Raw genomic sequence first — 21,852 nt, 5'->3', positions numbered from 1 at the left:
TTAAAGTCAGAATTCTGACTTTTTTTCTCAGAATTCTGACTTTGTGATAAGTTAATTGCAAAGTCAGAATTCTGACTTTTTTCTCAGAATTCTGACTTTAATCTCAGAAACTTTAATCTCAGAATTCTGAGATTAAAGTCAGAACTGTTTTATTTTTTTTCCCAGTGGCCCTAATCCTCTTCCGTATGAAGGAGACGTTATAACTGCAGAACATTTATTGTGTACTGCAGAGTTAATGCCCTCAAGATTTCTTATGCAATCCGCCTCAGTGTCGTGTTTCACGCTGTAACCTTGGAGCAGATTGTTATGCGACTGACAGTCTCGGGTTTTTTATGCGGTGACTGAGCAGAGAGGTGAATGAAGACGTTCTGCTTTTTCCTATTTTTTCATGCCGTTGCGATTGGACAGTAGCTTTCTTTCTAAGTTGTCCTGCAGTAATTGATCTCCTTTAGCAAACACCCACCCAGCTGACGGTCGGCTGATGGAAAATACCTGCCAGGTGATCGGCGGCAGCACAAGGTTCCCGGACGGGCACTGGTTTCATTTTCTGAAATTTGACATGAACACGTTACAGGAAGATGGAGGGTTCAGTGTCTCGCTCTAATCTATTATTTGTTTTCAGGGCGGGGAGCATTGCTACTACCACGGGCGAGTGCGGGGGCTGCCTGGCTCCTGGGCCGCGATTTCCACCTGCCGAGGCCTTCAGTGAGTCAAACGCCTCAACAATTACTGCAAAAAAATAAGTTTTAGATCCATTTTAGCTTAAAAAAAAGTACATTTTCACCAAAAAACCCAGAAATGTTGAGATTTAGCTCAGCATTTTATGATAGAAAACAAGGAAATTTCTGAGTGTGAAAAGTTGAACATTTGCTAGAAAAAAAAACTTTTTAGAAAATTCTCAAAAATGTCGTAGAAAAACACGGAAATTTGAAAGTTTAAATTTTTGACTTTTGACATTGTCAAGTTTTTTTCTCAAATCTTTCTGAGATTAATCTAAAACTTTTAGGGTTTTTAAAATTATATAAAAAAATTTTTTTTACTTTTCAAACTCTGAAGTTCACTTGTTTTTTTTTCTATAATATTTTTTAGGTTAATCTGAAAATTTCAGATTTTTTTCTTGCAAATTTTTAATTTTTCAAATTCAGAAATTTACTTGTTTTTTGTATAAAATTCTTTTTTTGAAAATTTCCAAGATTATTCTCAAAGCTTCTGAGTTTTTCCTCATTGTTATTATTTATGGCCCTAAGACTCCTTGCCCTGCATGTCTAATATTTAAACTGTTATTTAAATATTTAAACTGTTATTTAAATATTTAAACTGTGAAATGTCTCATATTTTACTTTTTCAGGGGGATGTTTTCTGACTCCAACTTCTCTTATGGGATTGAACCCGTCGGTAACGGAGAGGTCAGTTCAAATGAGACGTGTTTGACTTTGAACCGGCACCAGCAGGATGTCTTAAAAAGTCTTAAATTCATGAATTTTAAAAAAAATATGTAAGTAGACATTAAATAAGTTAATCACAAGTCTTACATTTACTTGAGTAGCTTTTTTTGGAAAACCTTTTTGTCTGCGCTGTACTTTTTACTTTTGAAATTTCTGTATTTTCTACCCACTGAATGAAAAACAAACATGTTTTAAGCATAAACAGTCACACACCTGCAGATTTCATTAAAGTCTCATAAGTTTTATATTGAATAAAACTGATGTGTAAAACATTATTGTGTTACTTTTAGTTACTTATATAGTAAATAATTGTAATTTTAAAAATACCAAAATTTCAATTTAACTTTATATTTTGGTCCATCTGATTATGTAGTTTCTAAATATTAAATGATTGATCATTTGATTAGTTACTGAGTAGACTTTTTACCAAATACTTTTTTACTCTTCTTGCTACTTTTTACATTCACTTGAGTAAAAATTTTAAGTATTCTTGGATTCGGGTCTTAAATTTAATGAATAATGGACTTAAAAAGCCTTAAATCTGAGCTGGCGAAGCCCTGATAAACTCTCTGGGTTGCTAGCAGAGCAGCCGCCTCGTCTTTCTGTCTCTCTGGATGATTTCCCGTTCGTCCAGACGGCGTTAATCGTTCTCTGAGCTTCTGAATGGAAAATGCGCCGACACGTTCCTCCTCCACTGAGCCTCATCCTGGTTTCTGCAGCACAGAAAGTTTGCGAGGCTTTGCTCAGACCTGATTATGAAATCCATGTCACATTGAGAGAAATGGGGAGTGACTGAAAGCGAAACAACGGAGCAGTCGGAGCTTTTCTCCCATTAAGAACCGCAGCAATCGAAGTGCGGCTCAATTACACGGAGAGACGGATCGATAGTCTCTCAGCTCGTCATAAAACTCCTTCGCTCTCCGCCTCGCTGCTTTGCTTTTTGTCTCAGTTGGGTGATTTTCATAAAGTATTTATCCTACCGCCATGGCCAGAACTTGTTACAGCCTTTATGACGACTGCGTGGCTGATTAATTTTGCATTAGTGCACTTTCCTCTGTGATCTGTGTTTACCACACATGGCAGCGTTTTCTTCACACTGGGAAGAGGGAGAGTTTTTTATGCGAAATGTTTAAAATGTTAATTTCTGCAGAGCCTTCTTTGTTCATGTGTAATGTATAATGAAATGTTGCTTAGTGTATTTAGCAGCACTACAAAATGTGTTTTCTGACCTAAAACCAACAAAATCTACTGAGTTTTTTTTATTATTACAAATTAAAACGTGAGGGTTACATGTTTCAGCCCTGTGGCACTCCTAAGACAATACCATAAAAAATTACATTTTACTGTATGTGTCCGTAAAAAATATGGTATATATAGCAGAAAATTTATTAATTTTACTTTAAATAATGAATCTGAATGGAATTAAAACAAAATTTACACAATGCATGAAAGTTTTAATCTCCTGAAAAAATAGCTTAATAGATATCTGTTGCATATCTTTTTCCCGTTTAATGTTTGTTTTTATTTTTTTAATTTGTCTCCTTCCTGGAGCAGAAAGATCACATCGTGTATCGAATGCCCGACATCGACCTCGTCTCACTTCCCTGTCCAGGTAGGAGCTGCGTTTCCGATCAGATATTGGAAATATTTATGCAAATTAAAGTGGAGCTAACAGATAATATTACTCAGAGTAACAAATATGGCGGATAAATCTGCTGAGATTTATTTCTTATGAGGTTTAGATGTTTATCTGTAACGTCTAAGAGTTCCTCCTACTCTGCAAAAAACAAAAATCTTACAAAGTATTTTTGGTCTAGTTTCTTAAAACACTTGAAATAAGATGAAACTAACTTTTCAGCAACAGAGAGGAGTTTGTTTTAAGTCAGTAGTTTCTTAATATCAATGAATTATTTTGCTTATGACATAATTTTTACTTCTAACAAGTGAAATAATCAGGTAATTTCACTTGTTTCATGAAAAGCTAGTACATTTGAATCATCCATCCATTTTCTTTCACCCTTGTCCCTTAATGGGGTCAGGAGGGTTGCTGGTGCCTCTCCAGCTAACGTTTCGGGTGAGAGGCGGGGTCACCCTGGACAGGTCGCCAGTCTGTCGCAGGGCAACACAGAGACACACAGGACACACACACACTCACACCTAGGGGCAATTTGGAGAGGCCAATTAACCTGACAGTTTTTGGACTGTGGGAGGAAACTGGAGTACCTGGAGAAAACCCACCATGCACAGGGAGAACATGCAAATTCCATGCAGAAAGACCGGGGCCGGGAATTGAACCCAGAACTTTCTTGCTGCAAGGCAACAGCTCTACCAACTGCGCCACTGTGCAGCCCTACATTTGAATCAATATTAAGGAATTATTTGCTCAAGATAAGCTCCTACATCTTGCTGAAAAGTTACTTATCAGTTAGTTTTGTCTTATTTCAAGTAAAATAAGATATTTGTCGTAGAATATAGACTAAAATTACTTGGTAAGATTTTGTTTGTTTTGCAGTGAAATTTTGAGTTCTGTCCTTGAAATTGAGCTAAAATAATAAAATATTCTGCCACTAGAGTTTAAATTTTCTCCTATTTTTGTGTCCTCGTCACCCTCCTGCTATCAGGTTTGTCCTCCTCGCCCTTTTCTCCTCTTCCTCTCCTCATTAATCTCCTTCCTCCTCCCGCTGCTTGATATCGATCTCTTCTGCATATCAGAGGACTAAAATACACAGTTACATGTATCTGGACTGATGACTCGTCACTTTTCTGCTGCGTGCGTCTCGCAGGATGCTTCACGAACAGCACAGAGGGACGAACAGATGGTCTCTCTGGAGGAGACGGCGAGATGAAGGATGGAGACAACAAGTCTGAAGAAGAGAAAACTGTCTTCGCCAGAGGCCGGAGGCGCTCCAAAAGACAAGTTAGTGTTGGTGCATCCGTACCTCCAACAAGTGTCGACAACAAACATAAATTCTAAAAAGTATATTATGCAGTTTATCTTATTTTATCAGGACGACTATGCAACAAATTACCTGAACAAGTTAAAAAATTATTACACGAGTTCAACAGCACTTGTGTGGTAACATTTGGGTTGGTATGCTAATTTTAGCGCTGTTGTAAGCATAGTGTGCTAATGTTAGCATTAATGTTCTAATGTTAGACCCAGTTTGCTAAAATAAGAACTAGTTTGCTAACGAAAGTGTTAGCTGGAGCTAGTATGCTAATGTCAGTGCTATTGTTAACGTAAGTGTGCATTAGTGTGCTAATGTTAGCGTTAGTGTGCTAATGTTAGACCCAGTTTGCTAAACCAAGAACTAGTTTGGTAATGAAAGTGCAACTTTGAGCTTGTATGCTAATGTTAGTGCTAATTTTAGTTTTACTGTGCTAATGTTTGCGTTAGTGTGCTGATATTATTGTTAGTGTGCTAATGTTACAGCTAGTTTGCTAATACAAGCGCTTGTTTACTAATGAAATTACTTTGAGCTACTATGCTAATGTTGGTGCTATTGTAAGCAATAGCGTGCTATTGCCAGCTTTAGTATGCTAATGTTAGAGCTAATGTTAACATTAGTGTGTTATTGTTAGCATTGATATGCTAATGTTAGCATTAGTGTGCTGGTGTTAGCATTATTGTGCTAATGTTAGTGTTAGTATGCTAATGTTAGCATTGGTGTGCTAATGTTAGCATTAGCAAGCTAATGTTAGGAGTTTTAATGGATTTTTTGGATTCTTAAAGTTGAAATTTCCAACTACAAATGGAACCCAGTATCAACAAAGCACCATTAATCAATGGTGGATTAATCAATGCCCAAATTTCACTGGTTCTACCTTAAGTTTACCATATCATTTATTATAATTTCTGGTGTTAATGACTTTTAACTCTGTAAGTTTTGAGTTATTTCTGTTAAAAAATAAAATTTTCCAACTTTAGTGCGTAATTGAGCGAGTGTTCAATTTAAATTCAAGAATATTTATTGATTTAAGGGTCTGCAGCAGTTTGACATCAAGATGGTTTCAGCTCCAAAACGTTTATTTACTCGTTTCAGAAATATGTTATATTCCTTTCAGGCTGTATTTAGACACAGAAGCTGGAGTTTAAGCAGCTTTCTGCTCTATAAATGTTCTTGAAGTTGAGTTTCCCTCACAAGGACAGAGGTAGAGTTTCACCATCATCAGCAGGTGTGAGTTTGTCCATGCAGAGCGGCTAATGGCTTCACCTGCTGCGTTTGCTTCACGTTTGTCTGAAGGTTATTTTGACATCTTAAACTCAGGGTTTGTGTCTTTGTCTTCCCCAGGTGAGGCGAGGCCAGCGCACCGTTCAGACCGAGACCAAGTACATCGAGTTGATGATCGTTAATGACTATGAGCTGGTAGGTGAGCATTATTGGTCCGTTTCTCACCTGTTCAGACAGGTGAATGATGAAATCTCTGTTTTATTCCTGTTAGTTTGTGCAGCTCCGCAGGTCGACGTCTCAAACGAAGATTTTTGCCAAATCCGTAGTGAACATGGCCGACCTGGTGAGAAATCTCTTCATTTAAAATGCTTCTACTTTGAACTTTTAGCATGAAAAAGACACAAAATGAATGAGAATTTAGAAATGTTTTGTATTTATCAAGATTTAGGCCATTTATTTTTATGCTTTAAATGATTGTTTGCCATGCAGATGGTTGGTTGATCCTTTAAAACTAGTGAAAAGTTTTACTGGTTACCATGGAAACCAATCAATCAACTCCTCAAAGTAAATACCGTATTTTCCGCATTATAGGCGCACCTTCAATGAACTTTTTTCATATATCAGGCGCATAGAATAGACGTAACAGTTACGTTGCCAATTTGTTCTGTACTCTATTATTACACATCTACATTTGTAAACAAGTGGTCCCGAGTACTTTATATAGTAGTCTGCCCCAGTCGTTGTTTCACTCACGGTGTTGGTGTTGTGATATTTTGCCCAACTGCATTCTGGGTAACACAGACCAACCGACACGCTGCCGCTGCAGTCTCTGTCTCTCTTCCCCCGCCCCTGCGCCCCCCCAGGCTTTAAATGTATTATCAAACTTTATTAACAAACCAGCATTCTGACAACTATCCCAGCATGCACCGCGCGCTTCTTCTTCTACGGGGGAAAATGAAGTCGGCGGCTGCTTACCGTAGTTGCTAGACCTGTTGTGGCTCCATATTGGTCCATATATAAGGGGCACCGGATTATAAGGCTTTTGAGGTTTTTAGGTGCGCCCTATAGTGCGGAAAATACGGTAAGTAAAATATTTATTGAAAAATATTTAGCTCTGTTTATTTTTATTGGAAAAATCAGCGGTGTCAGTGATTTTGTAAAACAAACAATTTATAATGTTTTTTTTTTCTTTTATTTTTACCCTATTTAATGAACTCAAATTAAAAGTTGAATTTAAAGAAAAATATTCTGGGTTATGTTTTACTACTGCAATAAAATTAAATTACATTTAAAAATACCTTATTAATCTCAAAGTGAAATTATAAGATAAAAATTCATGGGTTAGAGCTGGTATCAGTAAACTGCTTTCTGCAGGATTTAATTGCATCTTTAAATGTAATAATTTGTATTAATTCTGTTATTGAACAAAAAGTTGAGAAAATATTGAAGCTAACGATCTTCACACTAAGAACTATTTAGTTTTTTTTAGGCATCATTAATTGGAATTTATTGTGACAATAAATCAAAATCGTGATGAGAAATTTATCACGATAAATGATAAACGATACGATAATCGTTTCAGTAAATCTGAAATTATTCGTATTGGTGTTGAAGCTTTATCAAATTTGAAAAAAAATGTAAATAAAACAGCAATGTAAGAATAGTGGGAACAAAAAAGAGCAAAGTAGTTTCAAATAAACATAAGAAGGAAATTAATCCATCTGTGTGGAAATAAAGTAAAGCGATTTTAACTTTATCTGGAAATGCAGCAGAAGTAAAATGATGATAAATGTGTTTCTGGAAAGTTTTAGAAAATGATTTATGTCTAATTTTTATTGAGATGAATGAAATGTAAATATATTTGGTCCAACAAAGGCTGCAGATAAACATTAGACTTATAGAAATGTGAGGATTGTTAGGAAAATACACAGAAATGTTTATGTTTGTGTTCATTCTTGAAGGTTAATATGAAATTAAATGGGTTAAAAAGAAATCAGAAATCATTAAAATACCTTATACATGAATAAATTATCCTAATTTACGGCAGGTTTCTAGTTAAATCATCTTTGGTTTCACATTTCCTCTCACAGCTTCATGCAAGCTGAATATTTATTAATCAAGCTGATTAAAACGATTAAAAGGTGAGGATGAATCAGATCCTCACCTGTTGCGTAATCCTTCCTGGTTTACCCGTTTTTCAGATCTACAAGGAGCAGCTCAACACCCGCATCGTCCTGGTAGCCATGGAAACCTGGTCGTCTGAGAACAGGATCGCCGTCGGCGACGACGCTTTGCTCACGCTGAGAGACTTCATGAAGTTCAGGAAGGAGAGCATCAAGCAGCGCTGCGACGCCGTGCACCTCTTCTCGTACGGTTTATTTTTATTTTTATTTATTTTACTGATCGCTGCACAGAGCATTAGGGCCGCAAAGAAAAAAAAAAGTTTAAATTACATGAATAAAGTCGTAGTATTGCAAAAATAAAGAGATAGTGTGTTGAGAATAAAATCGTATGAGAAGAAAGTCGTATTATTACAATAGGAAACTTATAATATTACGACTTTTTCCTGATGACGTTATTCTGGAAATGTTATTTTACTCTCATATTATTTCGAATTTATTTTTGTATGACTTTATTCTCTTAATAGTAAGACTTTAATGTTGCAATTTTAGGACTTTATTCTCAAAATATTTTGTATTCTCATTATTTCAACTATCTTGTACAACTTTATTCTCGTGATATTAATTTATTTTTAGAATATTATGACTTTCATGTAATTGTTTAAACTTTATTCTTGTTTTTTTTTTTTACTTTATTCTCTTAATAGCAAGACTTTATTGTAACATTATGACTTTTTCTCATTATTTTGACTTTATTCTTGCATGACTTTATTGTTATGGTATTATTGCTTTATTGCTATAATAGTATGACTTTATTTTTGTATTATTATGACTTAATTGTCATTATTTTGACTTTATTCTTGTGCAACTTTATATCTCTTAATAGTAAGACTTAATTCTTGTAATTTTAGGACTTTTTTCTCAAAGTATTTTCACTCTTCTCATTGTTTCGACTATTTTTGTACAACTTTATTCTCATGATATTATTACTTTATTCCTATATGACTATATTCTTGTAATATTATGACTTTATTCTCGTCGTTTCAACTTTATTCTCATTATTTTGACTTTATTCTTTTTATTTTATATCTTCCATCCATCCATTTTCTTTACACCTGCCTCTCCAGCTAGCGTTCCAAACAACCATGCACACTCACACTCACACCTCGGGACATTTTGGAGAGGCCAATTAACCTGACAGTCATGTTTTTGGACTGTGGGAGGAAACCGGAGCACCCGGAGAAAACCCACGCATGCACAGGGAGAACGAACCCAGAGCCTTCTTGCTGCAAGGCAACAGCTCTACCAACCGTGCCACTGTGCAGCCCCTCTATTTTATAACTTTATCCTCCTAATTAATTTTATTTTATTTTGCTTTCTCCGCCCTGATACTCCGTCATACTTGTTGTTTCTGCTCTCATCTCGTCTCGTCGATGTTTGTTTTTCAGAGGGAGGACGTTCATGAGCAGCCGCAGCGAAGCCGCGTACATCGGGGGCATCTGCTCCTTGACGAGGGGCGGCGGCATCAACGAGGTAAAGGAAGAACGGCAGCGTCCTGCAGCCGCCATGATAACTTTCCCCTGATTCATTTCCTGTGTGGCTCCTCAGTTTGGCAGCGTGGGTCCGATGGCCATCACTCTGTGCCAGAGTCTGGGGCAGAACATCGGCATGCTGAGGAACAAAGAGCGAACAGCTGCAGGTAATTCATCACTGATCTTAGCCGAGAGCTTCAAAAACAAAATGGCCGACGCTCAAGAGAACAACTCAAATTTAGCCCTTCTTACACCTTCATGGCTGTTTTACTTTTCCTTTGAGAAATGTTTACATTGCCTTTATTGGCATCATTTTTTAATCACAACTTTACATGTTTGAGGTGAGAAAGTTATTTTATTTTATCTACTGCAGTGACACAACACCATAAAATCAGAGTAAGGAAAAGTTCAATTTATCCAACTAGGACTGAAACAATTAATCAAATGAATCATGATGAATTGATTATTCTAAAAAGTAAAAGCCCAAGATGACCATTTGTTGAAAGATCTAGATACCGAGAACTAATTAAGCCAACAAAAATACATTTTGCATTTAAAATAAATAAAAAAAAAAACATATTTGCTGTAAATATGTTTCACACAGAAATAATTTAGTTTCATGCAAAAATAAAAGAATAAAATCAGCTTTTACTACCAATTATTAATAAAAATTAACATGTTATCACTACACTGTATTGATGAAGGGCTTAACTTTTTAATGTTCAAAGTATTTTTTATCCACAAATGCTCAAACGTTCATTAAATGAATGCTTTTAATGCATTTTATACAATGATTATTTTCTCCTTTAGAAATAGACTTGAATTATTTGTTTATTTGAATAAACTAGCCCTACTGTCTTATTCTAATAATGTATAAAATATGCTTAAAATCAGATGAATTTTTATCTGATATTTCTATTAATTGACGGAATAATCCATTACTGAAATGACCGAAACCAATAAAACATGTAAAACGAAACATATTTCTGACTTCGTTAATGTAGATTTTGCATTTCTAAAACCTGAAACTGCTGTTACTTTGACTGGTCCGTCAGTGTAAGTTTCATCTCTGTAGAATATATTCTATTATTTTTTAATCACAGAAGTTTTTGTGTTTGTCCAGGAGGCTGCAGGTGTCCAGATCCATGGCTGGGCTGCATCATGGAGGACACCGGGTACGGAAGATTTTCAGGAAAATAAACGTTAACATTACGTGTCTTGCAAAAATGGAGCAGCTTCTTCCACGTTTGCTGTGTTTCCTTATGTGATTTGTGACATTTTCTTCTTGTGCAATGGATTTACATCAAGATTAAAATACAAACAGTTGGACTCTTTTTTATTAATTCACACCGTTTAGTTTTTTTTCCGCCTCATTTTTCTTCCATGTCGCCATTATGCTCCTTTTTATTGAGCTACCACGTAAAATCCTAATCAAATTCATCACTTGTATTTGCATCCATCAGCTACTACCTGCCCAGGAAGTTTTCCCGCTGCAGTATTGACGAGTACCTGCGCTTCCTGCAGCAGGGAGGAGGAAGCTGCCTGTTTAACAAACCCACTAAGGTGATTCAGCTGGCGGCTCTGTTACAGTTTAAACTAGGGATGGAAGTTATTGATTAATGAGTTAATCTAAGGTTGATTGATCTTATAAATCTACTAATGATTGATTAATAAGTGGTAATTTTCTTAAAAACCTGAGTTTTCTCATAACACCCCTCAGATTGTGGCTACGTTTTTCATAACATGCTAAATGTGTTAGCTGCATTAAATACTGGCTGTATGAACATAAAATTGTGGTTTTCTCTCATTACTACATTTAGTTATAAAACGTAAAACAGTTTAGGTTGCTAAACAGTTTAATAAAAGATGGAAAGTATAATAACCCCATGAACAGAGAACTGCTCATACAGAAAAAGTTTTGCTCTTGGAGGATTGTGAAAACTTCGCTCCGTAAAGTGCAACAAGAAGCTTTTCGAGTGTTTACATTTAAAACCAGAACCGCATAAAGTGCATTTTACATCCCACACCGGACTCTTTCTGGGTCGTTTCTCATCTCTTTCCTGTTATGGCATCGCGGCCGCCATCTTTGTTTCTGACATTCTCCGGTTAAGAATGATCAGCGGCGCCCTCTGTTGGGTGGCGGCCAAATTACAACACTGAAACAAAGTCTTAAGTGAACGTTTTTAATCGATTTGAACTCATTTTATTTTAATAAACTATTAATTAAATAATTAATTGTTTACATCCTTAGTTTAAACACTTTTATGTAAACAGAAATATTAGAAAAATCTGGTATTGCTAATCTGTATTTAAATTAAGTTTTGAACTGCAGTCTGAAAATGAGACATGATGCTGTTCTGTTATTTTCTGTGTAGCTGTTAGATCCCCCAGAATGTGGGAATGGATATGTGGAGCTGGGAGAGGAATGTGACTGTGGATCACTGGCGGTGAGCATAAACTAGCCCTACTGGCACCTCTGACATAAAATATTCATTTATTGCAGTAGGGCAATATCAAGCTAAATAAATCCTGCTTCAAGATGTTTTTTTTGTGCTGTTATTGTAGGGAATGGTAGCAAAGCGTGGCATCTTATGCCAGCTGTGAACACATGAGGTTTGCTAAATAAAATAATAAATAACTTTATCTGAAAGTGCTTTTTTGTGTTGCGTGTCTACCTTATTGTTTTATTTCAGGGGCACCAAAAACAAAAAAGTGGTGCATTTATACAAAAGAATGCCACTTGTAGATCATCTCAGTGTGTTGCATTGAAAAAGATTTCAGGTTTGTCACTTTGTTTCATGTTTTGTAACGTCTGTCTGGCCTTTAGGAGTGTAGTCAAAGTGGAGCCAATTGCTGTAAGAAGTGCACTCTGACCCACAACGCCATGTGCAGCAATGGGCTGTGCTGCAGGGACTGCAAGGTGAGCTCCGCTGGCTTTCATCTCCAACTTAATTATAAATGTTTCCAGGTCTGARAAGTTATACAAACACTCAGCAAAGGTCGTAAAGCCTCTCTGAGTTGGAGAATTAAATATTGGACTTAAATTCTGCTCACTAAGTTCTGGTAACAATTGTCTGAGCACTTTGTTAGGACTGAAGTCCAGTGATCTGGTGGTTGTATTTAAAGAGGACCTATTATGCAAAATTCACATTTTGGACATTTTTATGCTTCCATTTTGGTTTCTGCTTCTTGAAACATCTAAAAAGTTTTGGGTTTTTTTGGTGTCTGAAAAAGGAGCCGTTTCAAAAACCTCCTGAATGTTGAGCCATATTCGACAAGCACTGCGTCGTTACCTTTCAACCCAAGCGGAGTTCCAGCACATTTGGTCAGCTGTTTTTACTGCTGTATGTGCTACACCTGTCACAATAGTCAATAAATCAATTAATTGCATGATAAATTAAAACAAACTCAATAATTTCTATTGGCATGATTCATAGTTTATTTCTTTTTTCTCTCTTTCTACCAAAAACTGGAGAATAAAAGTCTTCAGTTTGGTGCTTTGGTCTCAACCAGCCCTTTTTTTGAAGGACGATTTTGTTTTACAAAGACTTCAAAATGAATTTTATTTGTTGTTTTGTTTATTTGTTTTGGATATTTAAAATGTCTTCCAGGTCCAGTGTTAAATGTTCATTAGAATTTAATGTTTACTGATCTTTGAGAATGTGCTCTTGCATTATTATTTTTACCATTACCGATATATTACTTTAAATGGTCTCAAAACAACAATTGCTGCTTTTTACTCTTTTATCACAAAAACTTCTGGAGAAATTTATCGTCCAGCAAAATGTGTTAMCGTGACAGGCCTCGTATATGCTGTACAATGGCTGCTGGAAACGACAAGTGTTTTGTCGTTGACTCACCGTCTAGAAACTACTTGCTGCATTTTTGTTGTTTGTGCGGAAGGCTCCACTTCTGCTTTTCAAAGCTTTACAGAATCATTGTCTAAGAATGATTCTGTGCAATAAAAAGTAATTAACATGTTTTTACAGAAATAAGCTAACCTGTTAAAGGAAGCATAATAGGTCACCTTTAAAGAATAAATAGCTGGTAAAGAAAAGAATACAGAGTCTGAGTGTCTCTTAATCTGGGTTTTAAACACTCTCACTGATTCCTTCCTCTGTTTTCTGGTGTCTCATTTCTCCGTCCTGCAGTATGAGCTCAGAGGAGTGACCTGCCGCGATGCCGTGAATGACTGTGACATTCTCGAAACCTGCACAGGCGACTCCAGCCAGGTGAGGGAAGAACTTTTATCAGGTGAACGTATTAATAAATCTAAAACTCAGTCTGACTGATTTGTGTCCTTCAGTGTCCTCACAACGTCCACAAACTGGACGGATACACGTGTGAAGCTGGCCAGGTGAGACGGCGTGTTTGTTTGTTTTCTGGCGGTCAGTGAAGCATCTGCTTCTCTTTTTAAAGTCACTTTTCGTCTCATCAGGGTCGGTGTTACGGTGGCCGCTGTAAGACCAGAGATGGCCAGTGCAGAACTCTATGGGGTTACAGTTAAGTCCGACTTTAACGTTTCTGATGCCACACCGCCCCCTAGTGGCTCTTTAAATCTCCTTCAACTCCTTCACATTTTATCATGTTACAATCTTGTGGAATGCATTTGAACGTTTCAGTTTTAAATATGAGTTACTTTGTTTTTTTTGTTTTTGTTTATCACCTGAGATCCTAATAAAAATACTTTAAGATGAGGCTTTAAAGTGACTTTGGATATTTTTTGGCTGTTGACTGAAAGAGTTTGTTCATGTGTCTCAGACTCGGCTGACAGGTTTTGTTATGAAAAGCTGAACTCGGAGGGAACGGAGAAGGGGAACTGTGGGCCGAACCCCGGTGGGCAGGGATGGGTCCAGTGCAACAAACAGTAAGAAAATCATCACTAAAACAGGCTGGGCAACAAATATGTTTTTATTTGATCAAATTTTTGGTTTTTGAAGATTTAACTTTTGGAAAATCTGGATTTTTTTTTCCCACCAATGCACTCCTTGGGTTTTATTATTTCAGAGTGATCTCAGCGCGCCCAGAACCGCCATTTTGTTTGCCAAACGGGTTTTACAGCTATTTATTTAAACTCAATGATAAAATATTAGGAACAGACTAAGACTATTTTAAAACGTTAAAAATAAAGTTTTAATATTACCAGACTAAAGTTTTAATTTTATGAGAAGTAAATCACAAAAACTAGCAAAAAAACATTAGAACGAGGAATGCTGAGCATCTTGTGAAATAATACTTTGATATCAGTTTAACAAATACAGAAATACTTTATGTTTTAAAGCATCAGATTGTTATCAGTAGCAGGACTTTGAAACTAACGACTGAATCCGTTTTGAAAAAGAATCTGTTCTTTAAAAAGAACAAACTGAACAGATTCAGTCTGTTCACGTCAGATCTTGATAACTCTTACAACGTCATAGTTTTAGAACGTTCAGTTTGTAAAATTGGTCATTTTATGACTATATTCTCATAATTAAACAAACATTCTTGCAGTTTGGCTCTAATACGCCATAGTTTTTTATTATTATTTTATTTAATCTTTATTTAAACCAGTGATTTCTTTAGGAGAAAGTCTTATTTGCAATAAATATCAATAATAACGCTTTTAAGTCACTGAAGGTTAAAATAAAAGCCACTTTTTGAATAGATTTTCTGTCATTTGTTGTTATTGGCTCCCTGTAGCTCAGAGAATAGACTTTAAAATACTGATGTTAGTTTATAAATCACTGAACGGTTTAGCACCACAATACATTAAAGATCTGTTATTGCTGTACCAACCGTCTAGACCCCTCAGATCTTCTGGTTCTGGTCTGCTCTGCATCCCCAGAACCAGAACCAAACTAGGAGAAGCAGCATTCAGTTTCTATGCACCACAGATTTGGAGCAAACTTCCAGAAAACTGTAAAACAGCTGAAACACTGGGTGCCTTTAAAAATCAACTTAAAACCCACCTGTTCAGAGTTGCTTATGGCTAAATTAGGGGTAGAGTGCCGGTTTTGATGTCTTCCATGTTTTTATGTCTTTAATGTTTTTAATTTCTTTTTATTTCTTTTCTACGTTTTAATGCTTTGTTGTTTTTTTAAAACTCTCTCTCTTTCTCACTGTTTATTTAATGTCACATGCTATTTTTATTTTAATTATGTGAAGCACTTTGAAATGCCTTGCTGCTGAAATGTGCTATACAAGTAAAATTTCATTGATTGATTATTATTATTATTATTTTTAGAAAAGAAAAGAAAGCCAGGTTGTATTTTTTAGCCATGTCGCCCAGCTCTCCCTTCAGTGTGGAAGCTCCCGTGTTTCCTGTGGACTTTAGCGTCTCGGTGTGTTTGCTCTCGTCATGCAGAGACGTTCTGTGTGGGCTGCTGCTTTGCACCAACCTGACAGAAAGGCCCAGATTTGGGGAACTGCAGGGAAGACTCACCAGTTTGACGATCCATCACCAGAACCGATACATGGACTGCAGGTGAAGCAGGGAAAGCAATTAAGAGTTGAGGTTAAGAACCAGGATGCTTGATTGTGACTGTCTGAGTTCCAGAGGGGGTCATGCGGTGCTGGACGACGGTCTGGATCTGGGCTACGTGGATGACGGGACGCCATGTGGGCCAAACATGATGTGTCTGGAGCGCCGTTGCCTCCCCGTGCCGACCTTTAACCTCAGCTCCTGCCCCGGCTCCTCAACCTCACGCATCTGCTCCCACCATGGGGTGAGCCCACGCCCTTTGACCCCAGAAACCTCCCCGCCTGGGCACGCCACGCGCTTACAGGGTGTTTTCACACCTGATGGTCCGCATACTTACTAATAACTAACAAGTAACTAATAACTAATATGGCTTTTCACTTCAGTCAGCCTGTCCAAGGGCTTCAGGTGGAAATTAGCTTTTTTTTTCCTCTATAACTTGGTACCATACGTCTCTCCTTTTAAAAGGTTAATAAAAGGTTGGACATTGTCTTTGTGTAAGTAAACAAACAGTATGAAAAAAATAAGAAACTGACTCGGTTTGACTGGGGACCAAAATTGCAACATTTGTTGCATTTTCCGCTGCTGCGGTTAGTTTTCACGCTGCAGTTTTGAAAAACCTGTTCCCCTCCTCACCTGTGGGGGCGCTGCAGCAAGAACCACTGAAGGGAACGACACAAAAACCTCTGAAGACGACATGAGCGCATCTTTCTTATTCACAAAATGCAAACAAAAATGGATTAGCGTCACATTTTAGTGGTTGTAGGATTTATCTTTTGTTCACCAAGACAGAAGAGTTTGTTTTGGTTGTATTTACCCAGAATGCCCCGCGCTGAAGTTCGCTTCCTGCTTAAAGAGCGGTCTCCTGTCTGACGTGATACATGTATGCATTCAAACCAAACCAGAGTTGACCTCAACCGAACCGAAATCTGTGTTTCAGCCGAACCAAACTTAACTTCTTTGGTATTAATTTCTCCCCAAACGTGAATTCATCCTAAAATTAACTCCGGTTTCCTCTCAGACCTGCAGTAACGAGGTGAAGTGCATCTGTGATCCCGATTACACCGGGAAGGACTGCAGCGTGTTCGACCCAATCCCGACGCCGACCCCACTGGAGGGACCAGAGAAGAACAAAGGTAACACGGAGGCGTTTTAGTTCATTTACCTGCCAAAAACTGAATCCCCTGGAAAAATATTACCATTAGCATCAATGTCAGTTTAATATCTGTATACTTTTAAGTTTTAAAAGTGTTATTATTTTCGATTTGCATTAAAAATGTTTTATTTTAAAGGATTTCTAAAAAAAAAAAAAAGAAAAAAGTTTTTGTTCTGAAGTATGAAAATATTTGTTATTTTATGAAGGATAAAAATGTTTTAAAAAGTTTATTTTTATTCTGAGGGATAAAATATTTTTATTTTAGATTTTTATTATAAAGGAATTTAAAGGATTTTAAAGGATAGTAATGTAGATAAACTCTGGATTGTTTATCCAGAGTTACTGGATAAACAATCCAGTAACTCTGGATTGTTTATTGTAATGGAACATGTTTTTGCCTTTGAATGTTAAGTTTTATACTTGAATCTTTTGGCAATGGTTGAGAGGTTTTATTTTGGCTCTTTGCATTATTTAGCCTCTTCAGAGCCTTCATATGTTATCAGTCTGTTAAAGAAAGTATTATTGATAGCAGTACAATTTGCACAATGCCTGTTTGGTTTAGTTTTCTTCTTGGAAAAAGTTATTAAAACAAGTTTTTGTCTAAATTAAGGTAAATTCATGGTTCCTTTTTCCACATAATGTAACCGGTAGTGCTTATGATTAAAAAAATAAATAATTATGTGATCGGTATCGGTGATTGGCCCTCATGGGTGATCGGAATCGGCAGGAAAAAACCTGATCGGCACATCTCTACTGCATACTTCCAGTTTCTACCCAGAGGCAAGTTTCTGTTTAATCTTTTATAAACATTATCTTTGGATTTGCCTCTAGCAGCGCCACGTTTTTTTCCTTCAGACCTCAGTTTGATCTGAAATCCTCCAGGTTTCCATTACAGCACAAACCAAGGAAACTCATACTTCCTCCTCTGCTTTCTCGCTCTGCTCTCATTCTGGCCGACTTCGCTCCCACAGGTCCCAGTGGCACCAATATCATAATCGGTTCGGTGGCTGGTGCGATTCTGCTCGCTGCAATAATCCTGGGGGGAACAGGCTGGGGATTTAAGTAAGAGTCCTGGCTGCATGCATGTCTGCGTGTCTCTGTGTGCTGTGCTTCTCCAAACACGTCTGCAGCTGCTGCTTGGTTTGTTTACGCTGCTGCATGTGCAGAACATGGTTGTCAATCTACGTGTTTTGATATTTAATTCATATTTAAAGCACAAATGTCTTGTTTAAGAAGGAACTGCAGCTAAGTGAGCGCAGAGAATATTTAATTTCCTAACATGAAATCACTATTCTATATTTTTCTTTGTGAGATTATTCATGCGTAGTAAAAGTGACTTTTATGCTTTATAGCAAGAAATGACTGGATACTTTCAGACTTTTGGTAATTTATTTTACCACCTAGTCTGCACATCCTTAAAAGTCTTAAATGTATTAATCTAAAGTTAAGGCATTAAAATGTCTTAAATCTATTTTAAACGGTAAGCTGGCCTTACATATGTTGATCATGATATCCTATGTAGTCTTTGTATCTCTTCTGACTTTTCAGTCAGGCAAACCTTAGAGCTGCTTCTTCACTGCGTTCTGTGATTTGAAGCGATTAAGGCTACTAGCAGCAAGCAGCTAATATGCCCTTGCTAGCTAGCAAAGTGTATTAGCAGTTATAGATGCAGTGGAAATGAAGGTAGGAGAAAAAACTAGTTAGGTAGCTCACTTTTTTTTTTAAAGCAAGCTAGCAAAAAATGGTGATCTAGCTAGTTAGCTATCATGGTGCAAATTTATCACCAGCTGGCTGGACATCGTTTGTCTTCGCCATTGGATCATTTCTGTTGCGAACCTGTATGATGCTACATTCATTCTGTGCAAAAAAGCTTGGGTTTTTCAGGCCTTTAGACTGATTCTTTTGTACATTTTTGACATGATATAGGTCTTAAATTTCATTCAAAATGGTCTTAAAAAGTCTTACTTTTGAGCTGGTTAGGGTGCTACCTTCTGTAATCTATATGCGATAAAATGGTAAATCTTTGCTAATTTGGTAACAAGCTGGACAATTTAAAATCCTGTCATGTAGAACCTGCAGAGGTGTTTTGACATGAGTCCACGAGTCATTTCAGTTTTTTTTTTCCCTAAATCTATTTGTAGGATGAGATGATGGTTTCATGATTCATGTAATTATGCGGTTTATCTTGGAAAATGCAGCTCCAGGATCAGATATTGGGAAAATATGACGCCGCTCAAAATGGTGTGTGGAGCCGACACATTTTTTAAAGGGAATGTTTTGGAATATAATTATAAATTATTGTGGTATTTTATGAAAGCATCGACTTTATTTAGAAAAATGTGTTGGGCAGAAAAATATCTTTGATCCTCAGATCTTAGTTTGACCAAAAGTTTTGACAATATTTTGCGAGATAAGTGTGAGAGACGGAAATCTGCAGTTGTATCTAGAAATGTTTTTTCTTTCCTCTGTTTGTTTCACTCTGCTAATAATATCATGGCTCCAGCTTTGCCGTGGCATGCCTGCACCGCCCGAAGGAACAAACTCGTTTACTGTCTTCTGTCATCATCTCAGAAATCCGCGGTGGCAGAGTTTAGTCTACGGATGCGAAATGACAGAAAGCTCTTCTGATTCCTGTTTACGGCTTTGCTGTTGAAGCTTTTAGTCCTGCTGCATGTTTTTCCCTTTGTGCTTCATGCATAAGTGATGGTTGATGATCTGACTGGAGCTTTTTTTGTTTCATCCCGTCGCTGCTGCCGATCCAGGAATATCCGGAAAGGACGGTACGACTCAAGATTTTAATCCTAATCCCAGTCCTGGAACATCGCTGGCCTTAGTTTCAGTTTTATACACACTTTTAATTTAAAGCATTTTTAAAATATCCACATATTCACAGATATCCGTGTGGTTTTATGTTTGTTTGCACCAGTCCTGAAACGTTGTGTTTTGTAGACGTTAATTCATTATATTTACATCAAAATAAACAGTTAATGCAGTTTAAAAAACAAAACATATTAGATTTTCTCATTTCTTGTTTTTTTTATTATTATTTATTCACCGTTGCTGTGTTTATACAATTTGTGTATTTTGTTGGTCATTTTCCTTTTTTTTCTCTCTTTTTTTGTGTTGAAATCCATTCAAATTTTTATTGTTGTTTCCACAAGCAGAAGTTATTTTGTCATGTACTATAAATCTGCCAATTTTCCTGCATGGAATGGAAAAATTAATCAACTTTAAAATCTTTGCACAAAAAAATAAAAAAATGACCAGAATTAATGCACTTTCATTCATTCTTAGATTTGTTATTAAAACCTACAATTAAGATGGTAAATTTCAGAAAGGTCATGAATTATTGTTATATTATCTGATAGCATTCATTAAAAATGAAAAAAATTTGAATTGTTTCCACATTTCTTCTTTAAAATATCATTTTTTGTGGTTTTTAAGGGAAACAATAGGTTTAAATAAATTTCAGCTGTAAAAATGTAGCAATATTTGTGTAAATTCAAAATATATACTGTAAAAGTGTAAATTAGCTAAAACAATTGCGTTAAAATTATTTGTAATTGTTTCAGTTTGGTTTTTATTGTTTCATATTTCCTGTATTATTTCATTTCATTATGAAATAATTTAATGTCTGCTGACCAATCGCCTTGTTTCAATTGGCTAAATTTAGAAAATAGTTTCTCAATCTGCTGCGACATAAGAAAATAAAATCAGGGTTTCCTCCCGAAAACGTTTTAACCTCGATGCTTGGAGCGCCAGCAGTCATTCGTCCAGCGGCCGCCATGTTTTTGACTTAAAAAATGTTTAAAGTTGACAGGAAATTGAAAATATTACTTGATAGTTATGCATTCTTGGAAGACTGGAAGATCAATACCTAACACCAACTATAAAGTCTTAAAAAAGGCAATAATAATAATAAAAAAGATAAATTAACAATGCTAAGCCTGGTGGGGGCACAAGTGAAGCCTGGTGGCCCGCCAGGCTGATAATACACTGAGGGAAACCCTGAAAATGCTTAAAAACTAAAATAGTTATGTGGGCTTTTTGCCATAAAGAATTTAAATTTAAATTTCATGGTTTCCACATTTAACAGTGTCAAACAAACTATAGAAGCATTTAATTATAGTTACAATTGCTTAAATATGTATGCATTTTCTTCTCTCGCTCATTAGAGCTGTTTTAATTTTATTACTGTAGGGGAGAATGGCAAATCTCATTTCTTTGGGTCCATTTTCTGATATTCCCAATCTAAAATCTTTGTCTTTAGCTATAATAATAAGCTCTTTTTCTGTTTTCCCCTCTTAATGCTCTTCTTTTCTCTTCTGTCTTCCTTCTCGTTTCCAGATCTTCAGGAGTTTAAGTTGCACCTCTCTTATTCCTGTCCACTCTGAGGACACAGAACAGAGACGTCTTCCACTTGGTGAACCGTTGGGCTTTTCGTTTTTCCATTTCCTGCTCTGATTTTGTTCGTTTTTCCATTTCCTGCTCTGACTTTGTTGCTCTTCACGCCGGCTGAGTTTAGTCTGCTTGGAGGAATAAATCTGAGAACAACGGCGCTCCTTCAGCTGGTCGCCACGAGTTTCTGGGAACCGATTTCTACCTTACAGTCTTGCATCACTTCCTGTTTCGTCCTCCTGTCTAACGTAACTGTTATTGCGCATTACCCCTTTAAGTATTTTAATGAACTGCTCAGTTCCTGGAGAGCACAACCATCTCCTCTCTGCAGTGTAAAAACCACAAACTGTTACTGAACGTCGGCTTTTTAGATTAGAACGGTACATTCCACAATAAGAGCCATAATTTCTCCTTTTTATGCTGCCTTGACAAGAAATCTGAGGGACACGTTGACACCCAGAGGGACAGTTGGAGAATGCTGGATGTATTCTCCCTGCTGTAAAACAAATAACACTTCTATATATAAATATATCTATGTGTGTGCAGGCATATGAAGAAGTTTGGGAACG

The 21,852-nt window shown here is 36.6% G+C and overlaps 1 protein-coding gene across 2 annotated transcripts in view; it reads left to right on the top strand.

The window, feature by feature from the left end:
- Positions 1–21,452, top strand: part of LOC103481264 (disintegrin and metalloproteinase domain-containing protein 11) — a 37,496-nt gene extending 16,044 nt beyond the window's left edge. For both annotated transcript variants that reach the window (XM_008436649.2, XM_008436646.2), the window contains exons 5-27: positions 623–705; positions 1,349–1,406; positions 3,000–3,057; positions 4,229–4,362; positions 5,738–5,812; positions 5,889–5,960; positions 7,819–7,985; positions 9,186–9,270; positions 9,346–9,436; positions 10,393–10,444; positions 10,733–10,832; positions 11,645–11,716; positions 12,097–12,189; positions 13,421–13,501; positions 13,576–13,626; positions 13,708–13,771; positions 14,031–14,136; positions 15,616–15,735; positions 15,808–15,976; positions 16,751–16,865; positions 17,857–17,947; positions 19,648–19,665; positions 21,233–21,452. In XM_008436649.2, the coding sequence (XP_008434871.2) occupies positions 623–705; positions 1,349–1,406; positions 3,000–3,057; positions 4,229–4,362; positions 5,738–5,812; positions 5,889–5,960; positions 7,819–7,985; positions 9,186–9,270; positions 9,346–9,436; positions 10,393–10,444; positions 10,733–10,832; positions 11,645–11,716; positions 12,097–12,189; positions 13,421–13,501; positions 13,576–13,626; positions 13,708–13,771; positions 14,031–14,136; positions 15,616–15,735; positions 15,808–15,976; positions 16,751–16,865; positions 17,857–17,947; positions 19,648–19,665; positions 21,233–21,248 (1,971 nt within the window). In that variant the 3' untranslated portion in view covers positions 21,249–21,452. The remainder of the gene's footprint in view (positions 1–622; positions 706–1,348; positions 1,407–2,999; positions 3,058–4,228; positions 4,363–5,737; positions 5,813–5,888; positions 5,961–7,818; positions 7,986–9,185; positions 9,271–9,345; positions 9,437–10,392; positions 10,445–10,732; positions 10,833–11,644; positions 11,717–12,096; positions 12,190–13,420; positions 13,502–13,575; positions 13,627–13,707; positions 13,772–14,030; positions 14,137–15,615; positions 15,736–15,807; positions 15,977–16,750; positions 16,866–17,856; positions 17,948–19,647; positions 19,666–21,232) is intronic.
- Positions 21,453–21,852: the final 400 nt, after the last annotated feature.

The sequence above is a fragment of the Poecilia reticulata genome, linkage group LG19 (genome assembly GCF_000633615.1).
Source record: "Poecilia reticulata strain Guanapo linkage group LG19, Guppy_female_1.0+MT, whole genome shotgun sequence".
Lineage (NCBI taxonomy): Eukaryota > Metazoa > Chordata > Actinopteri > Cyprinodontiformes > Poeciliidae > Poecilia > Poecilia reticulata.
Note: the sequence above shows the minus strand (reverse complement) of the source record. Positions and strands in the feature narration are given on the sequence as shown.